This window comes from Triturus cristatus, chromosome 2_2, assembly GCF_964204655.1.
Source record: "Triturus cristatus chromosome 2_2, aTriCri1.1, whole genome shotgun sequence".
NCBI classification, from domain to species: Eukaryota; Metazoa; Chordata; class Amphibia; order Caudata; family Salamandridae; genus Triturus; species Triturus cristatus.
The window spans coordinates 306880510-306906456 of NC_140582.1; the positions used below are offsets into that span (position 1 = coordinate 306880510).

Below are 25947 nucleotides of genomic sequence, written 5' to 3' on the forward strand. Positions count from 1 at the left end.
TTAATCCAAATCACTTTTTGTATGGTTGATGTACATCTTAAGTGGCAAGTGTATGCCCAGACGTGGGTCCCGGGATATAAGAAACAAGAGGAGGTGTAACATCGCACAATGAGATACCCACAACATCAACATCGAAGTCTTTGTTGGCAGAGGGAATGGATACCAGTCAACCACCGGGAAAACAAGGAGGAAAACCAGGAGGAGCAAAAGAAAAACAAAAATTGAACTTGAGGAGTCAGAAAACAACTTAGTGGTGAATATTTCATCAGTACAATTAACATCTAAACAAATCAAACTTCTCAATAAAGGAATGGGATTTGTGCCTACGTATCACTCCACCAAATTAGATCACGAAATAGCACTCTTTAAATTCATGAGAACATTACGTCTTCCTTATTTTTTTTCAGCTTTACCCGAAACACAAGCAAAGAAAAATGAACCAGAATTAATTGAATTCAAAAGGAAATCAACATTTCAGGCACCGACGTCACATAAGATACTGGACACTTTTGAGAATTTAGTTAAGAATGATTTGCTAGCAATAAATCCCACCAAAATCAAAAGAACAAATTTCACGCAGCAGGATTACAAAGTTCTATTATCCATGAAGAACAATGCTAGAATCATGATTCAAAAAGCAGACAAAGGCGGAGCAACAGTGGTCATGGATCGAGTTTTTTACATGTCAAAGGTCAAAGAACATATAATGGATTCCAATACATATCTTCTCCTAGACCAAGATCCTACGAAAGAAATGTTGACAACTTTGGAAAAAATTTTGAACAGGGCAACAGAGATGCAATGGATTACACAAAATACAAAACAATATTTGACAGTTACCAACCCTAAAACACCGGGACTGTACATGCTACCAAAAATCCACAAGAGCGTAGATAACCCACCATTCAGACCGATAGTCACAGGGTGTGGCTCGATCTTCGAACCAATAGGTCAGTACATAGATTTTTTCTTACAACCGTTTGTACAAAATTGGTTTTCCTATGTAAAGGACACAACACATTTTTTGCAGAAACTACAAGCCGCAGAACTAGTAAAACATGATGAGGTCCATTTGTGTACATTGGATGTAAAAGCTTTATATACTTCCATCCCGCATGAAGTGGGTTTGGAAGCTGTAGAATGGGCCCTATTAAAACAAACCACTATAGGAGCAGACAAAGTTTTTTTGCTGGACATGATACACTTTTGTCTTCATCATAGTTATTTTCATTGGGATGGTCAATTTTTCCTACAGCTAAAGGGTACATCTATGGGCTTTGCTGGAGCTCCAGCGTACGCGAATACGTACATGGCCATGTTTGAAGAAAAATTCATTATATCTGATAAAGAATGGACAGACAACATGTTGATGTACTGCAGATTCATAGACGATATATTTCTTATTTGGGGAAACAGTAAACAAAAGTTGGAGACAAAAATCAAACAATTGAATACAATGGATGAACATATAGATTTCACACACACAATTGACAAGAAATCAATTTCATTTTTGGACGTTTCGATCACTCTAATGGAAAAAACTATACAAACAGAAGTATTTCACAAACCGACGGACAAAAACAACACCTTGGCCTTCAACAGTTTTCATTCTCAGAATCTAATTCAAAATCTTCCATATTCACAATTTCTTAGGGCCAAAAGAATTTGCTCGAATGAAGATTTGTATCTAAAGAATGTGAACATTATAAAAGAAAGATATGAAATGAAAGGCTATCCACAAGGAGTGATTGAAGAAGCAATCTCACGAATGAGCAGAATAAAACGAGAGGAACTACTCATATCACAACCAGAAAAAACACTCAAAAGACAAGTCTTTGTTTCCACCTTCTCTACAAGTTCAAGTCAATTGAAAAGAATAATCAACAAACGATGGGAAATCATAGAAAATGAGAGTGATTTCAAGGAACTTTTCAAGGAGAAACCAGTTTTCGCCTATAAAAGATCAAGGAATTTGAAAGAACATTTGAAGTTTCAAGAGATCAAAGAGGCAAAAGAATTCAGAGGAATGCGCAGATGCCAAAACTGTGTGCATTGCAACAACGTAATGAGTGGGAATACTATTCAGCATCCCCATACTGGGGAAATGATCAAATTAAGACACAATTCAGATTGTAACACAGGTAACGTAATTTATGGAATTAAGTGTCCATGTGGTTCCCTGTACATAGGGAAAACAGAACGCAAAATAAAAACGAGAATATCGGTACATAAAAGCACAATTCGAAATAAGAATATGAAAAGCAATTTAGCAGTACATTGGATGAAATTGGGACATAACATTTCCCAACTAAGATTCACAATAATTGAGAAGATCGAACACACCCCAGGCAAAGATCTGGGTAAAACTCTTCTTCAGCGAGAAATATTCTGTATAAGAAGGCTAGACACGCAGGAGCCCAAAGGAATTAATGATAAAGTGGATTTAAGCTGTTTTTTGTAAATATTGCAACTTATGGTCAAGGCTGAGAGGCATCAACTTAGGTTTATAGCAGGACTTTCAATACCACAAAAGGTATTGTGGTACAGAATTCACGAACATCAAGCCGTAAAGAACATACGAAGGACAGTGTGAAGTTCAGTATTGGAGAATGTTTTCATGTAAAAATATATATTTTTTTTTTTCAGTAATTTAGGAACGTTTAAGACATGATAAGGATGTTGAATCATACCACCTAATATCCACTGTTGTGAATAGTGAGTAGTTAAACTCAGATTTGTTAAGGCGATACTGTAGCTTAAGTGTGAAGTATTGATGTTTGATAAAGTTTTGTTAAAATCTAGAGGTTGACACGCCATTTTGGAATGGGCGATCATCGTTAATACTAAGTAGAAGGAGTTAGCGGGTAGTCCGTTTTTGTTGTCTACTAGACTTCGAGCACAGCAGCAGCTGCGGCAGCAGTATTATTAATGTGATCACAAGCAGATAGAGAGGAATAGTTACGCGCAGCAGGAGTCAAACAAAACCCCTTAAGTGTACTTATGGGAAGCGGACTAGGAGATTGTGAAGCATTCGAAAGGTAAAGCACATTTCAAGGAAGGAATAACACTAAGTATAATAGCGTTGTATCTGGCGGTTTGGGTTTACATCATTTGTCTTTCTATAGTTTTACAGACTTAAGAGTCCCGGTTTTCAGCTGGTTTATGCTTCGGGGCAACGCAGCGAGGACAAACTAGTTAGAGCAACATAGGTATGTGCATTTTGGCAGCTTTTATATAACATAAAGTCTGAGTTTAATATGGTGAGGTGAAGCTCATTAAACAACATCGCATGTTTTGAAAGATTCTAGTGGGTTTTAGGAGAGAAAAATGTGGTTTAATAACATGAGTAGAGGATGTTATCTGTGACAGTGCAACACAGCGTTTACAGTGTTTCCTTGCACATATAAAAGCATTTAAGTTTACAATTAAGTTTCTGTTTGTATAACTTTCAGACATTACGCCCCTGAAGAAGGGCCAGAGGGGCCCGAAATGCATTGGGCATGGCGAAATGAAAGATTTATGTTGAATTTATGAATGAGAATAAATGTCAAACAGTCACGTTTGATCGACTAAAGAACAACACAAAAGAAGAATGTTTGAATTTTCAAAAGAGATATCTATGAACTAAGCAATAAATGAGCAGATGAAAAAATTGTCATTGTAAAGTGTAGTTTACTTGTTTTACATGGTATGTTTTGGAATGGAATATTTATAGAATAATCTCCAAGCAGCGGCTTCAGGCAACAGTGCGCAAAGGCCAAGGTGAAGTACTTGGATTCAAGAATCCCGCGCTCACTGTGCCACTGGAGCCAAGCTGATGAGCCCTAGTCAGGTTGAACCAGGCCTTTGATTGCTTGTAGTTCAGTTCACGGAGGATCTGGCTTGGCAATTCGGGCAGTCCAACTGGAGCAGGGTCAATATTGATTTGCATATAGCTAGGTCCAAACTGAAATGGCATTGTGAACAAAAGAATGATGGATTGGTAATCTATCCGGAGAGATTGCCAGTGGTTAGACAAATTGCAAACAGTCTTCCAAATCATCTTTTGTGTGTTTAGTATAAATAGCATCATGAAGGAGACGTGAGACATTTTCCTTGGGCTGGATCGTCATTTGGAAGGGAAGGGATGCATGATTAGCCAAAAGTTATTTCAGGGATAAAATGTGTCATGAGAAAGATGTGGACCAAAGAACACCCTGTATACTGGATGGATCCAAAATTTGCATGGAATCTAAGAAGATGTTGGAGAAAATGGTTTAGTCAACCAAAAGGATACCAAGGATGATGATTTTATTTACAAGTGTGGGGAAAGCAAAGTGAGAAGGTCATTAAGTAACTGGAGTCAGGATTCTGATGCTTGTAAACCACAAAAATATTGGTGCTTTTGTTGAGTTAATATTGAATTTTGAGGTAATGAACTTGAAAGCATCTTTGTTGGGGACAGTGATGATTTTGCATATTATGGTCGTGTTTGAAGGCAATAGTTATTGTGCTACTACAATATCTAAAATCATTTATTACAGTATGGGCCAGCAGGAATTTGCTTTCTCTCAAAGTACTGATATATGAATAATTATAAGGATGTACTGAATGCATACAACAACCTCACATAAAGTGTCAGTAGTGTTAACAAGCCATTTTGACATTGGCATATTACACTTTTCGGCAAGTAGTAAAGTAGTACTGTACCTTCTGTTCATTCCTGTAGAAATAAAACGTTGGGGTGCCAGTAATGAAATTACACAGTTCCAAATCCTGGAAAAGGGAACAAATAATATGCCGTGAGAATAGCGAAAAGTGGTATGATGTTTTCTAATAATTACATTAGCTTCTCTGAATGGAAACTATAGCCATTTTCTGTCTGTCTGTCTGTCTGTCTGTCTGTCTGTCTGTCTGTCTGTCTGTCTGTCTGTCTGTCTGTCTGTCTGTCTGTCTGTCTGTCTGTCTGTCTGTCTGTCTGTCTGTCTGTCTGTCTGTCTGTCTGTCTGTCTGTCTGTCTGTCTGTCTGTCTGTCTGTCTGTCTGTCTGTCTGTCTGTCTGTCTGTCTGTCTGTCTGTCTGTCTGTCTGTCTGTCTGTCTGTCTGTCTGTCTGTCTATCTATCTATCTATCTCTTTATGAATATGGTGAGTTATTCCACTTTGATATCTACTCAAAAATATTGTGCTGACAGAATATCATGGAAAAAAATATCAAGGACTCAAATGTTGAAAAGGTAAGTGTATAGAGGTAAGTATAGATTTACTATTCTTAACTCCACAACTATGTATGTAGAGGCTAAAATCTATGCTAAAATTCTACTACGCAAACTTGAGCCATGGAATATCATATCAGTAGAGGCTGCTAGCTGGGGAAATCGGTGAGGCAGCTTAGAAGGAGAAAAAAATATAAAATATTTCCAGTAGCCTGACATCTGCCGTCTCGCCGCCTCTTCAGATGATGTTCACACTGGCTCCCAGAGTCTCCTGCACCAATCCAGACACTACTCTTATGCTGGTATTACCCAGCATGAGAGAAGCATAGGGATTGGGTGGAGGAGGCTGGTTCTGCACTCCAGTAGGGACTGGGAGCCTGTGCTCCTGAGCCTGCCTATATGTCCAGCAACAGCCTGGAGATATTTATGTGTGCATGTCGGTTTGGCCGATCAAAGTTGGCTGGCCAAATCTACATGTGTGCTGGCAGTACCCTAAGCCCACCACTCCTCCTGGAAACGCCCTTAAGACTTGGTGGTGGCTCTGGAGTAAAATAAAATGATAATAAAGCAGTTTTATTAACTGCTTTATTATCATTTTATTTCACATGCGTCTGCTGGTTCCAAGAGTGAGGCGATGCTCCTCCACACTAATGGAGGAGCCGCCCCTTTATCATACCCTTTAATCAAATTGGACTTAGACAGCAATCCTCTACCATTGTCACACATTGATTTCACCACGAAAATTAGCCCCAAAAATGCTGCAGTTTATGACCGTTGATGGATAAGGGTTATTAATTACAATATAGGCTAATGAGCTACAAAGCCCTCGCAAGCTATTTCATTAAATAGTTCATGTGTCAAAAACCATTTCAATATGGCCATCAAATAGTACATGCAGGTATGTCCAAAGTGCCTCCAATTGGCACCTGTAAAGGGAGTTTCAGGTACCGAGGCATTTTTGAAAAGTTCTTGTTTTCGTTTCATGTTGTTGTGACTATGCATTCAACATCTTTTCTGTCCAGTCTCCAGTGAACTAGCAAGGGATCAAAAACCTGGATGATCTGTCAAACAGCTGGTCACCAGAAAAAAGGACCAGTCACCAAGTGTCGCCATGATAGCATTGTGGTGGACCATCAGGGAGGGAAGAGAGGTTGCAGTGTATTAGGACCCCCTCATGCACCCTTTGTGTAGAGGGCCTAGCGCGCAGGCCTCAATTTGTATTACCCTTCTGCCATTTAATGGCACACTATGACAGATGTTCCCCAAAGCCCAGGATTCTATTGCGTTTGAATCCCTGCTAGCATCCCAATCCCGGAACCCATTAACCAATAGATTACCTTGAACCCACTGTTACTAGTCCCTTGGTGTGGTTTTCCATTGAGTCTCTGCAAGCTTCCCCCAGAATCCCGTGAACCAATAGAGTGCCTTACACCCGCTGTTGCATGGACCTTGTTGTTGTTTTTGATTATGCACGTTCGAGCAAAAGCGATACATTTGTTTCCTGTTAATTTGGTTCCGACTGTTAAGTTGCACCTGTCCTTCCTGTAAGGTCAAAGCGAGTGTACTAACACGTGTTTTCTTCAAGGGTTTGAGAACCTTCCGAAGGTCATGAGTCCCACGTGATCTAGTTACATCCATTGAGCCTTTAAGAGGGTATATGTATATCAACCAGGCATAACCCCAAGTCAAGGCTTGGCCTCACTTTCTGTGGAACAAGCTTCACCCTTCCGACTCACCAGAAGAATCCAGCCGGAACCAAGATGCGCTCCAGTCTTCTTCAAGTCCAAGTTGAACCAGTGATTCCCATGAATTCAGCTCCCTTTGCCTCCTTCTGCTCTCCCTCCTGCACAGCTACTCCTGTTCCCCTGCAACTCCCTGAGTCAAAGCCTTGAGTCCTTCTTCAAACTTCAGACAAGTGGAAGAACTAGGCTAAGTACTTGACATCAGGCTAGTGCGCACTAATCCTCCTAAGCAGGACTGAGTATCAGTGTCTTCAAAGATTAGACTTTTGCTCCATTCCCTCTTCATGATTTCCTTCAGCACTTCTTGTGTGCTCGGAACCCTCTTGCAACCTCGGCGCTAGAGCTGTGATTGCGTAAGGACTAGAGACTTTAGTTTCGTGTTTCTCTGACGAATCATAGTGCCAAGAGAAAGCCTTTTAGAGTGTTTGAACCTTGCTACGAAATCTGTGTTCCGGGATTAATTTGTGGGAGTGTCCCACACTTCAAATCTGTGATTTTGGTATTTCTTCTCTCATGCCGTGCTGATGATGAAACCTGTAAGTGTATGTCATTGAAGTCAATACATATTCATTGTATATAAAGACCTGTTAGTGTGCTGATGGTAACTGCCTCCTCATGTCATTTCCAGTGGATGGCATCATCGCAAAACCAGATGTTCTGGTCAAGTGCATACCTACCTCACAGACACAGAAGGTCTCAGGAGCAACAATTCCTGTTACCCAGTGTTTCATAGCCGCTGAGCAGATCCAGTAAGTTCAAGTCTCTCTTTTCTTATTTTATCCCAACTCCCCTTCTCTCAAGGGAAGCGCTTGGTTCAAAGAGTTTCTGTTCCTTGAGCGGGCTCGGTCCTGTGAGGTATAGGAGGTCCTGAATTGGTTCCAGTGTCGTCTCCACGATTGGGATCAGGTGAGTGCATCACATGGTGCAGTCTCCCATTTGGTGACGTAACTGCCAAAAACAGTGCTGTTCCCTAAAGTCGCAAACAGTGTTCACTGATAAGTTTCACACAATGTATTAGTAGAAGGAACAAGTTTTGTTCTGGATACATTCATAGACGAAGTCACTGCCCGGGAACCAACGGAATCGCAAGGGGATGCCATTTACTTTGAAAGTATGAATTAACAAAGATGGTAAGCAAAATACAAGAGGATCGCCATTCTTGGGGACAGGACTTCAATCCCACAACACCCGTCTACCAAAGAGGTGGGGCTTACTTGGAAGTGCCTTGCAGGTGCATAGAAGTTACCTGACAAGCCAAAGGGGTGCTCTTCTCAGGGATAGAACTTTAATCCCCACAACAGCGGTCTACCAAAGAGACAGTGCTGAAAAGTGCCCTATGATTTATAGTACCTGGAAAATAATCATTAATTATGGTTAAAAGGATGATTGTGCAGAGGATGCCTGGTAAGGTTAGTCTTGCTTGCTTCCACTAACATAATTACTAACTACCTTTTGGGAGCAATGGGTTTGATAAACAATGAATTAACCAGTGTTGAGGAGAGACTGGGGGCAACCCAGTGGGCAGAAAACAAGGCCCTGTTGAATCCTCCCACCGTCATCCCTGATGATCAGGAGGCGATTGATGCAGGCACTCAGCAAGTTATAGAGTCTAGTGCATTGATGAGCAATCCCTGTTGTAAGAAATTGAGTTACTAATGGAAGGGGGTGTAACCCTCCTCAAGCAGCAACCACAATCCTTGTCAGGGTGAAGTCACAAGCAAACCCCAAAATAACCTCTGCTCAACCCTCTAGCAAATTGTGATAGAACAGTCAGGTTTAACTTAGAAGCAATGTGTAAAGTATTTATGGAGCACTTAAAACAGTAATAAAGTGATAACACAACATAAGAAAAATCCCACATAAAATTAGAAAAATAGAGTAAGACCAAAAGAACAAATATTCAATCAGTAGAATCGTAGATAAGTAATTTTGAAGATTTCAGAGGATATAGTGCCAAAAAGCACAAAGCGCCAACTGTGGATATCTGGTCGTCCTCATGGAGGATGCATCGCATAGCAAAGGTCATGAGAGGTCTGGGATAGGAGATGCATTGTGCCGCACCTGTTCCGGGGAGCTGTGAAAGTGATATCCTTGCATGGAGTTGCGTCATGCAGCGGAGGTTCCAATGAGCTGCGATGTGCAACGTGAGATTGTTGCGTGGAGATGCGTCATGCAGTGGTAGTTAAGGGAAGCTGTGATGGGCGATGTGGAGTTGGGGAAGTTCATGCAGCAGAGGTAATATGCTGGTTCTGCTGGGGGGTTGTGAAGCACAGCAGGGGAGACGCATTGGTTCTGCTACATCCACAGATGGAATGGCAGGCCATGTTCAGCAGCAATCCGGCAGGGCAGCAGCCCAGCAGGGCATCAGTCCAGCAGAGTGGATGTCTTTCCAGTAGCACAGCAGTTCTTCTTCCTGGCAGTCTTCCACAGGTTCAGACATGTACTGAAGATTTGGTGTCTGAGGTCCAATATTTATACCTGGTGCCTTCTTTGAAGGGGGAGAAGCTTCCAGAGGATTTAAACCCCCCACGAGGTGTCAGGCATCCCTTTCCTCCATCACAAAAGACTAGTGACAAATCCTTTGTGAGAGGGCTCAGGCAAACCCTTTGTGATGTGCTAGCGTGTTAAATGACAGCTCCTCCCCCTACTTAACTCAGAGATGCTAAGCCTGCCAGTGCCTATCTTCCTTTTGTTTTACTGTGGGCCAGCTACACCTAGTCATTTGAGCCAGGACCAGGCTGCAGGCACCAAATGGTTAGGACAAGAAAATGTCAACTTTCTAAATGTGGCATTTTCAGAATTATGATTAAATATCAGGCTTTACCATTAAATAGGGCTTTTAATTACTATTCGTTAGATATCAAACTCAACCTGTCTACCTGATCCTAATTGACAGTTTTCAGTTATTAAATTTAATAGGGTAACTTAATGTTATCCTATGAGAGAGGTAGGACTTACAGTTTTGAAAAACACATTTGGGAGTTTTTCACTACCAGGACATGCAAAACTTAAAAGTACATGTTCTAATTTTTAAATACACTACACCATGCCCTCTGCACTCTGTTTGGCCTACCCTAGGGGTGACTTATCTGTATTAAAAAAGAAGGTATAGGCCTGGCAAGAGGTGTTCTTTGCCAGGTCAAAATGGCAGTTTAAAACTGCAAACACAAGTTGCAATGTCAGGCCCGAGACACATTTGTGAGGCTATTTAAGTGGGTGACACAATAAGTGCTGCAGGCCAATAAGTAGTATTTCATTTACAGCCCTAGGTACATGTAGTAACCCTTTACGAGGGTCTTAAAAGTAAATTAAAGATGCCAATTGGGTATAAGCAGGGTCTCTGCAATTATGCAGGGGAGGGCCAAATTATGCGCTAGGGTTGAGTAAATTATGCAGCAAGAAAAGGTAAATTATGCAAGGTAATGCGGCTCATTTTCTGATAGTATTGCTTCATTGTATTGTATTTTTACACTGTCTGGGCTTTGGGTGCACCTCATTAGTACCATTTTAATACCCAAATATACCAATAAGCAACAGAAAGGTGACCAATCAACCTTTACAAAAGGCCTTCCACTGCACAGCAACACGTGTTGCTGCGTTTTTTTTTACTTTTGACTTGTTTGCGCTAGAAACAAAAAATGATTTTGTTAAAATCTGCAGATTATGCAGCAGATGATGGATTATATGTCAAATGTGGCAAATCTTTAATTATGCGACAATTGCAGTGGCCGCAATATCGCATAATTCCAGTGGCCCTGGGTATAAGCAAATGTCACTATGTTTTTAGGGAGTGAACACTTTAGCACTGGTAAACAGTGATAAAGTATGCCCAGTACAAAAGCCAGCAAAAACAAAGTCAGCAAAAACAGGATACTAGAATGAAAAAAGTTGAAGCCAACAAACAAGATTTGAAAATTATGGAGGAGTAAGGCAAAAGGTTTGAGGAAAGACAACCGTAAGGCTGACAGGCCTAACCCTGTGTTCTAAATTCCTCATTGAGAGCTTTTACGACTTCTCCATCTCAAGCAAAATGTTCTCCCACCCACCAAAAAGAAGAGATCGCAAGCCAAGACCGTACAAATAAAAACTCCTCATTTAGCAAAGGAAAATCAAGGGGCACCTTCCAGACACATTCAAGCCACATTAACCCACACTGAATCCCGGGGCACTGACCTCGACCCACTTGTAAAGCTTATGATGGATGAGTTTGATTCCCTAGAACAACATGTGAAATTGCCATTTAATCTCATAAGGAGCAAACTAGAGGATTTTGAGTCGTTGTTCAAAAATTTGGAGGACCTTAACAAGTCTAAATTGGTTACTTCCACAAACAGTTGTCCAGCACATGACAAGGAAACTGATGAATTTAGGAGACTCTGTCACAGAAAGCTAAAATGAAAGACGATAACTCATGACAAAGGCATTTACAATAAAATGTCACTTTATTGTCTAAGTGCCGTAACACACACTCGGCTTCAAACAGTGGTGTGTCTAATAACCTATGTTTAGGCACCAATTTAGCAGCAAGCTCTTCATAGGGTCGTGATAAGATTTTTCCCGGACCCGTCAACATCCCTCCATTATGCCCACAGGATGTGCCTCACTTACCTCCGGCAACAACTCTATGTCATAATATTAAAAGGTGCTCCTTTCTATTAACTCAGCCAGGTCTTGTCTGGATTTAGAGGACAAGTCTATTCATTGGTTATCTCAAAGGGTTGGGTCGATGCAGGTTTTACATAATTAAATAGTTATAGTGAGGTGAGTAAAGTGGGCAAATAGATCTAGGAAATCTTTCCAGAGAGATTGTATTGTTATCAATTTTCTTTGCTCCCGCTTTGTCAATTACTTGTTTACAGGATTTTCTACTACCCACTTGTACAATTTCTCACCAATGGTAAAAATCGAAGCAGTGCCCTTGGGTTTCTTTTCAGAAACTTGCAGAACTTGTTAAGAATCAAGTTAACCTCCCACCTAAAGGGTTACCAATTCAACCACTGGTTTTGTAGGGGGTGAGCACAAGAGAATCACCTTTAGAATCCATGGGCGATATCGATTGACTCACAATAATGGTATCAATCGGTCATCCAATGGTGAGGATGTACGTTCATACATTATCATAGATCAAGATATAGGGAAAAGGTCTTGCCTAGATGTAGAAACATGCACATTATAAAACAGGTTAATTAGTGAAGTCACCATTATATGGAATGTGGTTTTTGCTTTGTTCGCCATAAGTTGGCAGGGTATGCTCAGACGTGAGTCCCTTGCTCACTTTGCCACTGGATTCAAGCAAGCCTGGCTGAAGACGGCTGAAATGCCAGAAACCGGTCCTAGGAAGCTTGTTCCCGGTCCAGGGAAGACATGGCTTGGCAGTTCGGGCTGGACTGTTCCCATGAGGCACAGGGTCAGACTGATTTGCATATGGCCATGTCTGAACTGGGGTGGCAGAGTGGGCTAAAGAACGGTGATGGATTAAACCCAGATCAGTTGACTAGGGATGAGTGCTTGCAATGTTCAACACTCCGTCCATCATTTCCTTTGGTTTTTGCTTTGTTCGCCATAAGTTGGCAGGGTATGCTCAGACATGAGTCCCTTGCTCACTTTGCCACTGGATTCAAGCAAGCCTGGCTGAAGACGGCTGAAATGCCAGAAACCGGTCCTAGGAAGCTTGTTTCCGGTCCAGGGAAGACATGGCTTGGCAGTTCGGGCTGGACTGTTCCCATGAGGCACAGGGTCAGACTGATTTGCATATGGCCATGTCTGAACTGGGGTGGCAGAGTGGGCTAAAGAACGGTGATGGATTAAACCCAGATCAGTTGACTGGGGGTGAGTGCTTGCAATGTTCAACACTCCGTCCATCATTTCCTTTGGTTTTTACAGATAGCTGGTAAGACATCTACGATAGATTGGAAGACACATATAGTACCAACACAGCTTATTTATATCCAGGAAACAGCCCACAGAACCAATTTTTTATAAAGGATTTTGTCTCGGTGACCACTCCTGCTACCCCATCGTCAGCATAGAGGTCAAAATGTGGTCTTGTTGTTTTAGTGTCCACTCCAGCTCCCATGATAATTTCTAAGTCCTTTACAGGTTCCCCCTTGTACAATTCGTTCTACTAGTCGAGAGAGTATCTCCTAATATTTTTATTATAAACGTTTATAACAATACATTCTACAATACATGATTTGAGATGGTTTTAGTGCTGTATAACTTTCTAGACAACTTTTAAGTCATGTGACAAAGGCTCAGTTTGTAATCTGGGCAGTGGACTTCAATATCACTACATGCATTTATCCTACCAAAGAAGTGTGGGGAGTTGTTGATGCAGAGGAAGATGGTCAAATCCACTTCTTGCCTAATCCTTATGGTGAATCCTTGAATACCCTGCTGCCCAAATATAATTTGACCCTCATAGCACAAAGCTGTAATTATTTATTGCCCACATTTATTAGGAGGGGTGATGGGTCAACGATCAACCATATTATAGGTTTATGACATTGTAATCGAAATTTCCAAATTACGGGTTCAGAACAATTACATGAGCGATCATAATCCATTGATCCTATAATACAGGCTCCCATTTGTCAACGGATTACTACCAAGGAAGTTCATAAAATGGAACCAAAGGGGATTAGATTGAAATGGTCAGAAGTCGATCCCAACAATTTTAATACATCTCTAATAAGAACTTGCATGAAAGATATTGTGGCCTGTCTCGATCATACTACAGATCCAGCAAATATAAAGCAAGTACACATTAACATCTTGGAAGCCATTGATCTCGATCTAAAAAAGCCAGGACACACCAATAAATAAGGACTGGCTTGATAAGGCATGTAAATCACCCTTAAAAACCTAAAACTTGTTTCACGCTCTAAACCTAGAAATAGTGTAGCGATCCATAGTTTAAGATTACGGTACAAGCAACTTGTAACTATTAGGAGAGAACAACTCCAGGAAGAAGCTGGGGGTAACTTGTTGTTAGCAACCGAAACTAATGACGTATCTCTGTTCTGCAAAACCATGACTGGGAATTTTCTAACTGATAATGTGTCCTCTTCTTTAGATTGGATTGGTAATTTCACTACTTTCATCAACCCTTTAAAAGGAGGAACACTCTCTTCCGACAATGACCAATTACATTTTCATTGCAGCTCCACTTTTACATTGAAGGAAGTTATATTGACCTTAGATAAAAGCAGTTAAAGGAAGGCCACTGGCTTGGATGGCATCCTGGTGTATTTATACAAAACCCTTATTAACCGATGGACACCTATCCTTTTCATGGTATTCAGCTCGGCAGGAGCATGGTTTCTCCCCCCTGCTTAGTCAGAGACAACCACCTTCCCAATTAGTCAGAAGGGTAACAAAGGCAACCCATCATATTGTCACCTTATTTTCCTCTTGGAATAATCGGCTAAGCTAATGGAAAAGGTCATTTTAGAGAGGCTCCAGATTTGCACACAGGAACACTTTATGCTAACAAAATAGAAGTATGGGTTTAGAAAGGGACTGGTAATGGTTGAACAAGCACTGAACCACTGAAGATGTCTCCATCTGTGTTTTATGGATCTGAGTAGTGTTTTTGACCTGGTCAATCGCAAGAAGTTATGGCACATCATGAAAATAATAGTAGCCCCAGAGAATCTAGCTATAATGCTCTCTGGGATGTACTTGAATGTAATGGCAAAGGTTCGATACAGAGAATGCACACTGTCCTTTGGGATAAAGAGGAGAGTAAGGCAGGGGTGTGTATTGGCACCTTTTATTTTGCCTCTATATCAATGGGGTGAATGACGAACTGCAGGAACTTAAGTCTGATTCCCCAAGAGTCGGCTCTAGAAAGGTACTCATACTGTTATATGCAGATGACACTGTTCTCTTGTCACAGACGTCACATGGATTACATCCCTTGATCAACGCCAGCACAACATACATGGAGAGGTTGGCCCTAAAGGTGAATTTGAAGTAAATTTATACTATAATCAGCAGGAAGAGATCCCTTAAGATTTGTTCCCATTTTATAAATGATTTTCCCATTATGAGAACATCGGCCTTTTCATACTTGGGTATTCTTTTCATAGATTCAGGCACTAGGGAGAAACACAGGAAGTCTGTTACCTTTAATCTGGTTAGAACACCAGAGAGGATTTTCAGATTTGCTACTAAGTTGGGTTCCAAACTAATAAGGGAAATTCTGGCAATACACAGAAGTAAGTGCCTACGTGGGACCCTATACAAGGTGAGTCTATGGGGTTGTGGCTCAAACTTGATCATCCAAAGGCAAGGGAATACATTTCTCGGACATCTCCTCAACCTCCTACAATTGTCCTTGTTACTAGCCATCCTTAAGGACCTAGGTATTTAGCATATTGAGGATGCTATGTATATCATGCCAGTTCTTCTCTGGCATGCGGTGTGAATCAAATCAGAGGCCTCCTTTACAAGCAACATCATAACAGACTGTCTAGACTTGGATCACGTTCTGTGGATCCTTTAGTGATACAACATAAAAAAACTCTTAAATGAGATGAATGGTCCATATTTATTCTCAAGCCCATCGTTGATAACACACTTCTCTAAAGGCTAGGATCACTGATATCAGAGAGCAAGAAAGAGCATGATTAAGGTCCCGGAGAGCTTTGTCCAAGGCTCCTCTATTGATTAAACATTTGACTGGTAGGTAGTCCTATCAGCTTAATGTCCCGAATCCAAATCATAGGTACATACCTACACATTTTTACCTAGGTTTAGTACATCACCTGGTGGCATTTCCACAGATTAGACATTGGAACAACGATATAATCTCATGCCCCTGTGATTGGATATCGCTGCAATCCACTATGCATGTTAGATTGTTTTGGTTATTTTACATTAATCTCAGAAGACCGCTTTTATAACCTGTAGTTATATGAAAGGGTATCACTACTCATAAAGCTACACTTTGTGTTCTTACTAACTTGGATGATTTGTTGGTCTGTTGTGTGGTTGTTAGTTATTTCCTACAAGCACTATGTATAAGGAAAAGTTTAAAGCACCTGGAACTGATGATTTATGAATCCTTGGGGTTTTAAATTGATGTTATTATGTTGTTTTTAACACTGAGTTTTTAACTTTTATTTATAATGTCTGAGAAATGTTGTATTGTGTTTTTATTTATGGTTTAATTATGAAATATCTGACTAAAGATGTATTTGACTAGAATAATAGGAAATCAAATAGGAAAGCATGGACTCTCTCACCACCCCTTCTGAGTCTGGGACTTGAATGACTAACGGGGAGCTTGTTCTCTGCATGGACAAGGGCATTCGGAAGAAGGGAGTTAACAGCTAGGAGGGAACATCTGAAACCCTGGAAGAAGAAGTACAGCACAGGAGCTGAAGACAGTAGCAGGTTTGAAGTGACTGGGATTTGAAGACAGGACTTGAACAGTGTAATGCCTGTAGAAGACAATACTAGGCAGGCATCATGCTGTAGAAGTTACAAGTTTGCTCCCAAAATGGGGCATAACATGCAGTTTGGTGCTATACTAGATAGTTTCCCCTCTAAAATGTGACAAGTGTAACAATTTAACAAGAGGCGTAATCTTCATTACATCCCGTAGGTACAGGTTGTGATAACTATTGCAACACTTGCAAATGTGATCTCTGTGCAAGCAGATGTTTGTTCAGGGATTGCAATTTACTGAGCCACTCATAAAGAGGGTCTAGCCACCATAAATTGCATTTTGTATGCTCCTTTGAATAGAATCTGCAAACAACACAAAGAACACACTACAAAGCAAGGAGCAGTAATCCTCACACAGTCATAGGAGATACACATGAGCCTTCTTATGGAATAAGAGGACTAAGTGCAGCTCTGTGTCTGAGACACCCAGCCTCATAACTCACTAGCAATCTCCAGTAATAGTAGCTAAATGTTCAAACACAAATGCAGGAGAGGAACAGGGGAATGGAGCAAGGAGAACAGACTACAGAAAAGGGATCACAAGAGGGTGGACTGGCTTCTAACAAATATGGAAAGGAGGAAGCAAGGAAGAGTACAGAAAGAGCAGACAGAAGTAATTGGGAAAGCAAAACAAACGGGTGAAACTAGAATGGTAGATATGCAACCGAAATAAGGAATGAGAACAAGGAACTCTGAAATACAAGGCAAAGGTATCTACACTCCGAAAAGGAACAGGGTTGATACCATGCATACTGAACAAGGGACTCTAGATACACGACAAAGCAAACCACAGCATCAGATAAGGAACAGGGACAGACAAACTATAAGGCAAAGAACAAGTAGCAGGAACACAAGAGCTGTTGCAGCAACACAGGTATTGGGAAATTAACTAACAATGAATGAGCAGACCATGGAAGAACAAGGAAATGGCCTTCAAGCATAACAACAAATCATAGTTTCGAGTACAAAGATGGATGTAAAAACCTTTACCACTAAGCTTGGATGGAAGTAGTCACCCCAGGGTAGAAGCACAGATTAGAGAGGAAGCCAGGAGATAGGAGCAAAACATTTTTGGAATTTTATATAGCGTGAACTAGACCCAAGGCATCGGGTATTAGAGCGCTTTACATGAGCACCAGTTTCGTTACAGATGGACACATTCTTTTTTGTTAGACAAGGGGAGTTTAAGTGATTTGCCCAGAATCACAAGATGTTGAGCGTCGTTGCCGAGACTCGAACCCGGTTCCGCAGCTTTGTGGTCAACCGGTCTGGCCGTAAGGCTACATCCTTTCTCCACATTGTTAAACTCCAGGTGATTGCTTCCTCCTTCATGTAAGAATAGACAGCACACTCATCCGGATAGGAGTCTCCAGGAGACACGCCATCTTCAAATGCAATCATATAATCAAATGCTTAGAATCATAGCTGCACCTCAAAAGGGAAGGCTGCAATGAGACTTGGAGACGGAAAGACTAGAGAAGCAAGAAGTCACCACCAAGGAAACAAAAAAACAGTAGCAGAGCTGCTGCTCCTCCTATCAGGTTATCTTGGATATTTTAATAAGAACTCATTACATTTTAGCAACACAATAGGGACATTTATTAGTACAAAAAAGGCACAAATGTCAAGACTTGATACCTGAGTAAATACTGAACCATTTAATAGATAGTCTTCTTCTCTAGTGTCACTTACTTATGTACAGTGTTGATAAAAGAACTGAGCCAATGCAAAATGCCGAAATGTGTAAAAAAATCAAACTGAATCCCAAGTACATGGACTAAAGTGGCAATGTAGCATCCATAACTAATTGGCAAGACATGTTTTTGCAGTTATTTAGCCCAAGCAAATTAACAATACAATATATTTGTATTTAAAGACACACTCACCTGTACTTCGTTAATGTCAATTGTGGCGAATTTCACATTGTAATAGCGTTGTGCCAACTCCTATGAGATAAATATAATTTAAGAATTAAAGTTAACAGTGCAAAATGTTTAAAGTGTTTTAAAAACAAGTCAATCTAGACAGGCATCATGCAATTATTGCACCTTCATCCTGTTATTTGAGGGTCCTATTTTACACACCATCATTGACATATAGCTAAATCAAGCTATATAACATAACCCTTGGGTCTAAATTAGAACTGGGCGAAACTCATGGAATTTCACTCTGCGGAATTATGTGGAGTTACATAAAAACTCAGCGATATTCTGTGGAACTCCACGAATGGGAGAGAAAATGCACCTTGAGGTGAAATTTAGCACCGGTGGTATGATCTGCACTGAAAAATCAGGGAGAACGGCACCACGTGGTGCACAAGCGTGTGGCCACATTGATTTATCTAGTCTGCTCCTGCTCATAATCTACTCGAAAAGCAGCTCCTGTGACAGCAACCGCTCATGTTAGCAAATGGTGCCAGAAGACTTCCTAACATCTGGAAATCATGCGAGGGGACTCCAAATATCACATGCCAACTTGTTTGCTGGAGACTTGCTGTTGCAAGGTGATCATGTGCCCTGGGCACCCCCCCAACGTTTTTGCTGACTGGTACTGGTGGTGAAAGACTCTGACTGACTCTGGGCTCTGCCTAACTAGGCCCAGGGTCAGTGCTATGCTGGAGGAGACACTTAGAATACAGTGAAAACACCTACATACACCAGGGTACACTGTGGGTTCGGGTACCCCTATGATTGGCATTACCTCCCCTATAGGGCGCTAGTACATAATAGGGCAGGGGGATTGAAACTATCTTTAAGTGGCATGGCAGTTTAGAGGCCAGCAGCTCTTTCTAAACTTGCATGTGTGCACTGCTGGAGCCTGAGGTCAGTTTAAAAACCGTCCTGTGTTGCAGGACTGCTTTTAAAATGCAAATTGTGTCCAAACTCGACTTTGGTGTTTGGGGCACTTACAAATTGATAAGCTACAATGTTTGGGCATATTAGGTACCCCCAGGGTCTCCCCTAGGTGTCGCAGGGAATCACGGACAGCATATCGACAGACAGCATATCGATATACAAAAATATCGGGACACAAATACCGAAGTTAAGAATATCAACATCCTATCTACATCATGGTAAGTACAAAAATATCGGGAAAAAAATATCGATGTCATAAATATCGTTGTCAAAAATATTGTTATTTTTAAATGTTAAAAAAATAAGGTAAAATAAGTGAATAATACATATAATTGACAAAACAGTTAAAAATATATTTTTAAAATTAAAAATAATAACTAATATATATAATGTTAAAATAAATTAAACATATACATATAAAATATAATATATATACTTACTCCAGAGAGTGCAACAGTAGGGAAAGTGTTGGATAGCGTAGAGGTAAAAATGACTATTCCCACTCCAGAGAGTGCAACAATAGGGAAAGTGTTGGATAGTGTAGGGGTAAAAATGGCTATTCCCAATCTAGTGAGTGCAACAGTAGGAAAAGTGTTGGATAGTGTAGGGGTAAAAATGACTATTCCCACTCCAGTGAGTGCAACAGTAGGGAAAGTGTTGGATAGCGTAGGGGTAAAAATTACTATTCTCATTCCAGTGAATGCAACAGTAGGGAAAGTGTTGGATAGCGTAGGGGTAAATATTACTATTCCCACTCCAAAGAGTGCAACAGTAGGGAAAGTGTTGGATAGTGTAGGGGTAAAAATGACTATTCCCACTCCAGTGAGTGCAACAGTAGGGAAAGTGTTGGATAGTGTAGGGGTAAAAATGACTATTCCCACTCCAGTGAGTGCAACAGTAGGGAAAGTGTTGGATAGTGTAGGGGTAAAAATCACTATTCTCATTCCAGTGAGTGCAACAGTAGGGAAAGTGTTGGATAGCATAGGGGTAAATATTACTATTCCCACTCCAAAGAGTGCAACAGTAGGGAATGTGTTGGATAGTGTAGGGATACAAATTACTATTCCCACTCCAGAGGGTGCAACAGTAGGGAAAGTGTTAGATAGCATAGGGGTTAAACATAACATACTTAAAAATGAAACAATTTTTGTAAATAAATAATGTTTTTATAATTAATTAACAATAAATTATTTATCAATACCAGTAAATAATAATTCATAAAAATTAATCACCAATTAATAATTAATTAGCAATAAATTAATTATCGATACCAATAAATAATAATGAATAAAAATTCATTACCAATTAATAATTAATTAACAATAAATTACTTATCAATACCCAAAAATAAAATGAATAATTACTTAATTACAACTAAATTACTTCCCACGCTATTCCCCTATAAACCTACAACCCGTTCCAATAATAAATTAATACAATTAATATAATTATCAATTAATCAATTAATAAAAATTAATTACCAATTAATAATTAATTACCAATAAATTAATTATCAATGCCAATAAATAAAAATAAATAATTACATAATCACAATTAAAATACTTCCCACCCTAGTCCCCTATACACCCACAACCCGCTACAAAACTAAAACGCAACATTTAGTTAAAAATAATTAATAATTCCTAAACATTATTATTTTATTTAATATAATTAAATTACTTTCCACCCTATTCCCCTATAAACCACAACCTGCTACGGTACTAAAACGCATAATTTACTTAAAAAAACATTATTAACTTTTAAAAATGTTACATATATTTTTTTTAAAAGTACAATACTTAACAAAAAATATAGAACACCTACATATAAAATATATTCTAAAATACATAACACTAATATAAACATCGATATTATTAACATCGATATTTTTGCAATCGATATTACTAACTTCGATATTAACAAAAACGATATTTCTTACCTTCATTTCGATATTCTGGTCGTCGATATTCTTGATGTCGATATTCTGTCCCTACGATATTTAAAACTCGATATTAATGTAGGTCGAAATAAAAAACTCGATATTTTGACTGTCCACCGTCCCAGGTGTGGGCGGTCAGGTATTTATAAGGAGAATCCTTCTAAAAGAAGTTTTATATGCCCTGGGCTTAGTGAAATTGCACCTTCCACTCCCTACATTGTGATAAAGTACTTCAAAAAATCGACTTTTGTGCTAGGAGCACTGTGGAGTGAGGCACTGCAATATTATGAACCCCTAATGTCTACCCTAGATATCACAGGGGTGTGGGCTCCTGAAGATGTAGGCAGGGCCATTATAAAAGATGATGTATAAACCCTGGTATTGGAAAAAATGGCCCAAATAATTTTTCCTATTGAAAATCCCCTGCCAGAATAAGTTAACATGGCAAGAAGTTATTAACTAATAATTCCCACTAGGAGAATCATAAAAATGCCATTCAAATACTTCTTAGAATGGTATTGATACATCCAACAATATGGTATTGAATTTCTCCTAAAGTGTACAGACAAGAAGTTATAAGACTTTCTTGTCTGTAAGCCATAATTTAGCCTACCAGTGGTCTGTCCTGATTGGTCAGGGTTAAATGGATTAGCCAGGCCCCTTTGATAAGGCAAGAAATAGCCCCTGGCGTTAAACAACATTTCTGGGAGTGTAGGGTTCTGCTACATAGGAATGGCAGAGCAGGGGGAGGGATTTTAAGACATATACTTCAATGGAAGGAGGAGACAGGCAAAATAAGTCAGTTTCAACTTACACCTCTCCTCTTTGAATCCAGCCAGATGGTGGGATTAAGGAAGGAATGAGCAGAAGCAAGGGGTAGTGACTATGGAGATTAACCATCCAGTGGGTGTGTTTAGCCAGCTCTTCTCTCCCAGCCGGAAAATCAGCCATGATGAACTTTGGATAAAGGGTGCTCTCTGGGAGAAAATAGTGCCACACTTTGGAAGATGAGGTCGTACTCTGGGTGTTGCCCAGCACCTCATTGGACAGGAGTGCCCTCCTGCTTGACCCAGGGAACTTGGAATAAGTATCTGAGAGGTGCAGTGCCTCTCAGATCTGCTGCTTGAAATTTAAGAGAAAAGAAGGGTCCATGCTGAGGAGTTTGATTGGCACCAACCAGGCCATGCACTCTGAAGATTGCACCTGCTGCACAACCTGAACTACAGCCCTGTGGACCTAATTTGCTTCAAAAGGACTAAAGAGTGCACTTCCTGCAAGCGACAGCTCACATAGAACATCACCACCAAGACTCCTCAGCCTGGAGTGCTACCAGTGGTGTTGTAAGGTTTTTGGCTAAGTGGATTGTGGGAACTGAAGTCCCAAACTTTCAAGGACCTTCCTGGAGCTTCCAGACCCTTGGAGTAAGTTTTGGACACTTTGGGACCCTTTGTGGAACTTCAGGAAGAAGTTCCGGAAGTTTAGAGAAATTTGGAGAATCTTAGGGAAAAAGCTCCATAAGCAGACCGAATCGACCTGGCTAACCAAGCCAACAACCCTCAACCGTGAGCTTGCTTACCATCCAGGTTCGTCTGGCTGAAGAGCTCCGACTTCCAGAGTTTGACTGGCAGTAAGCCAAAACCCATGCCGTCAAACCCTCACTGAAGCCAGCCTGGTGAAGAGCATCATGGGACCCCTGAAGAAAAGGCTCCATAAAAGTTTCTAAGTCCAAACGTAGGAAAGGTGACCGGGTCCAACCGCGAACGCCAAGCCACCCACCTTCAACCGCGTGCTGGCCTGGATCCCTGGTTTGTCCCGCTGGAAAGCTCCGGAGGTTGGACTTCCACAAGTTTGACCGGGAGGTCATTGCAAGGCAAGCCGGCGAACCCTCACCGAATCCGGACTGGCTGAGAGCTTCGAGGGACCCCAGGAAGAAAAGCTTCTAAGTCAGAAGGTAAAAACTTTGACCGCGGTCTAATGCGAGGGTTATTCGACCTGAAACTTTTTCTTTGACCCGGTCTAGTGCGACCAGATGCCCCAATAGGTGCTATAGGTTTCTATGTGCTATATAGTGCTAAATCTTTATAAATTCATATATCCGGTTCTGGATATTCTTTGTTTTGATGTCATTTTAAAGATCCAAATATTTCCTAATTTTATAAATTGGTGTTGGATGTTTAGTGTGAGTTGTGTCTTAATTATTCACTGAATTGGTGTTTTAAAATGCTTCACAAACCTGTTTTTGAAGTTAATCCTGCCTGCTCTCCGCCACGCTACCAAGGGTTGAACATGGGAATAATTTTCTAAGACCTTTACTGAGCCCTACAATGTGTTAGTGCCCTTAATGCCAGTGGCACATATACATTTGCCACTGCTAATAACTCACTTTCCGAAATTTGGTCTTCGGCGGTGTGGATGAGGACCTGTGTTTAAAAAGTACACCTTTCGGTAAAGTGAATTAAGATTTAAAAAATCCTCTAAATTGTCTTAATACAAAACTTTTGATTTAGATTTTTGGAATATGGACTAAAATAGTTTTTAATCCATTGTTTTGATTTTTCCAAATTGTTCTAAGTCTGTTTGCCTAGCTAAACTGTACCAGTTCAGGATGGCTGATCTTAGGGTACAGTGTAGGCTTAGAGGGCTGGGAAGGCAGGGCTGCATAAGTCCCTTAAGGCCTGGGCTGGGGCAGCTGAGGAGATTCAAGAGGGGATGAAGGGTGTTCCCTCCAGCCTCACCCAGGAGGGGGGGATGGTACCGCTTCCATTTTTTCAAGTATTAGCCATATGATTCCAGAGGGAAGCAGGAGGGCAGTGTCCCCTACTCAGGGACTACCACTGTCCCTTGCAGAGAGACAGCTTGAGGCCCAACAAGCTTTGATAGCTTTGGAACAGTGGAAACTGAAATTGGCTGAAAAGAAATGGGAAATGGAAGAGGCTGCAAAAAGAGTTGGTGGCAGTCAAAATTATGAAGATTTCGAGGTTTCCAGGGTAGTGGATTTGATCACAAACTTCCCAAGGGTATAGGACTGAGGTACATAGAGGTGGATGACATTGAAAAAAGGCTGACTACATTTGAGAGGGCACTTGAGCTGTGGGGCGTCCGCCCCAAGCATTGGGGTTCACTCTTGTGGGAACTGATTACAGTGACTGGAAGGGATAGGTTCCTGACTCTGCAGGCAGAGGAGGCGAAGTCCTATACTCACATGAGACAATGCTTAGTTGAGAAATTTGGTTTAACCCCAGAACAGTACAGGGTGAAGTTTAGAGACATCCAGAAAGTGTGTTCAAAATCATGGTTAGACTATTTGGACATGTGACAGAAAGCACCGGAAGGGTGGATGTAACAATGTTGACACATATGAGGAATTGTATAATTTGTATTTGAAAGAGCATATTTTTGACTCATTGTGCTGAAGAGAAGTTACACCAGTACCTAGTGGACTCAAAGCTGTCTATTCCTAGAGACCTAGTCAAAGAAGCTGATGAGTGGTTGAGAACCCGGGTTTCCACTCAGCACAAGGGAGCTGACCAGAAGAAAGGAGGACAGGTCCCTCCCCAGGGGAAAGCCCAGGGGAAAGAAGGTCAAAAACCTAAGGAGTCCTCCAAAGACTCACAAAAACCTGAACAAGGAGGGGAGGCCTGAGGCAACCTAAATTCAAAGGGAGGGAGTATCTGGGAAAGAGTGGTAGGTTCTTTGATCCCTCAAAGGTGGGTAAGTGCTTTGACTGTAACCAGCCAGGGCACAAACAAGGAGGTGCTGTCTGCACCAAGAAGCTCTCCCCTAAGGGGCCCTCCCCAGCGATTGCCAGTGTAAGTGTGGGGTGGAGAGTGGAGCCCCAAAGAGGGGTAGGCAGGTGATAGAAGCAACCTTCGTGTCCCTGGGTGGGGACATGGACAAGTACAGGCAGGGGCCTACAGTGAATGAGACTGAGGTAGAGGATATCAGAGACACAGGGACTAGTATAACTATGGTCCTGGACCAACTGGTGCCTCAGAAGAGGCTGCTACCGGGTGAGTTTCAACAGGTTACCTATGCAGACAGCACTAACAAACTCCATCCTATGGCTGTGGTGTATTTGGAATGGGAAGGTGTGACTGAGCCTATGAAGGTAGCTGTGCCTAAGGTGCTCCCAGTCCAGTGTTTACTGGGCAACGATCTTGAAGCCTCTGAGTGGTCAGAGGTGGAGAGAGGACTCCATATGAAAATATTGAAGCTCCCTGAGTGGATATGTCCTGTGTCTAGGTCACAGACTATTGGAAAGGGAAAGGCTGGACACTTGGACCCTGGAACAAAGGGCCAAGCATCCAAGGACAAGGGTACTGGACTTGATAAACCAGCCTGGGGAACTCTAGAGGTGCAGGAAGAATCGAACCCTGATGGGGAGGATCTGGCCTCTGAAGGAGGGATTCCATCCCTGCCAAAGCTGTCAGATTTGACAGAACTAACAGGAGCAGGTGGGTCAGGGACAGAGAGACTGTCCTACCCTTGAGAGCTTGAAGCAGATTGCCTCTAAGCAGGAAGAGGGGGATGACAGTGGTTTGACAGAATCTACAGGGACGATGGACTGCTTTATACTGAGGCCAGAAACCTCAAGGAGGGGGCCACCCTGAGGTTGGTGGTGCCCCAGAAGTACAGAGAGTTAATCCAGACTTTGGGTCATGATATCCCCTTGACAGGACATTTGGTAAAGACACATACATGGAACCGGTTGGTGAACCATTTCTACTGGCCCCATAAGCGTGAAAGGGTAAAGGAATTTTGCA

At 41.2% G+C, this 25947-nt stretch overlaps 1 protein-coding gene across 1 annotated transcript in view; it reads right to left on the minus strand.

Moving 5' to 3' along the window:
* Window positions 1-25947, minus strand: part of LOC146862164 (thioredoxin-like) — a 108615-nt gene that overhangs the window by 43812 nt on the left and 38856 nt on the right. Inside the window, exons 3-4 of the mRNA XM_085643229.1 lie at window positions 18277-18336; window positions 4690-4755 (exon numbers count right to left, since the gene is read on the minus strand). Coding sequence (XP_085499355.1) covers window positions 4690-4755; window positions 18277-18336 — 126 coding nt within the window. The remainder of the gene's footprint in view (window positions 1-4689; window positions 4756-18276; window positions 18337-25947) is intronic.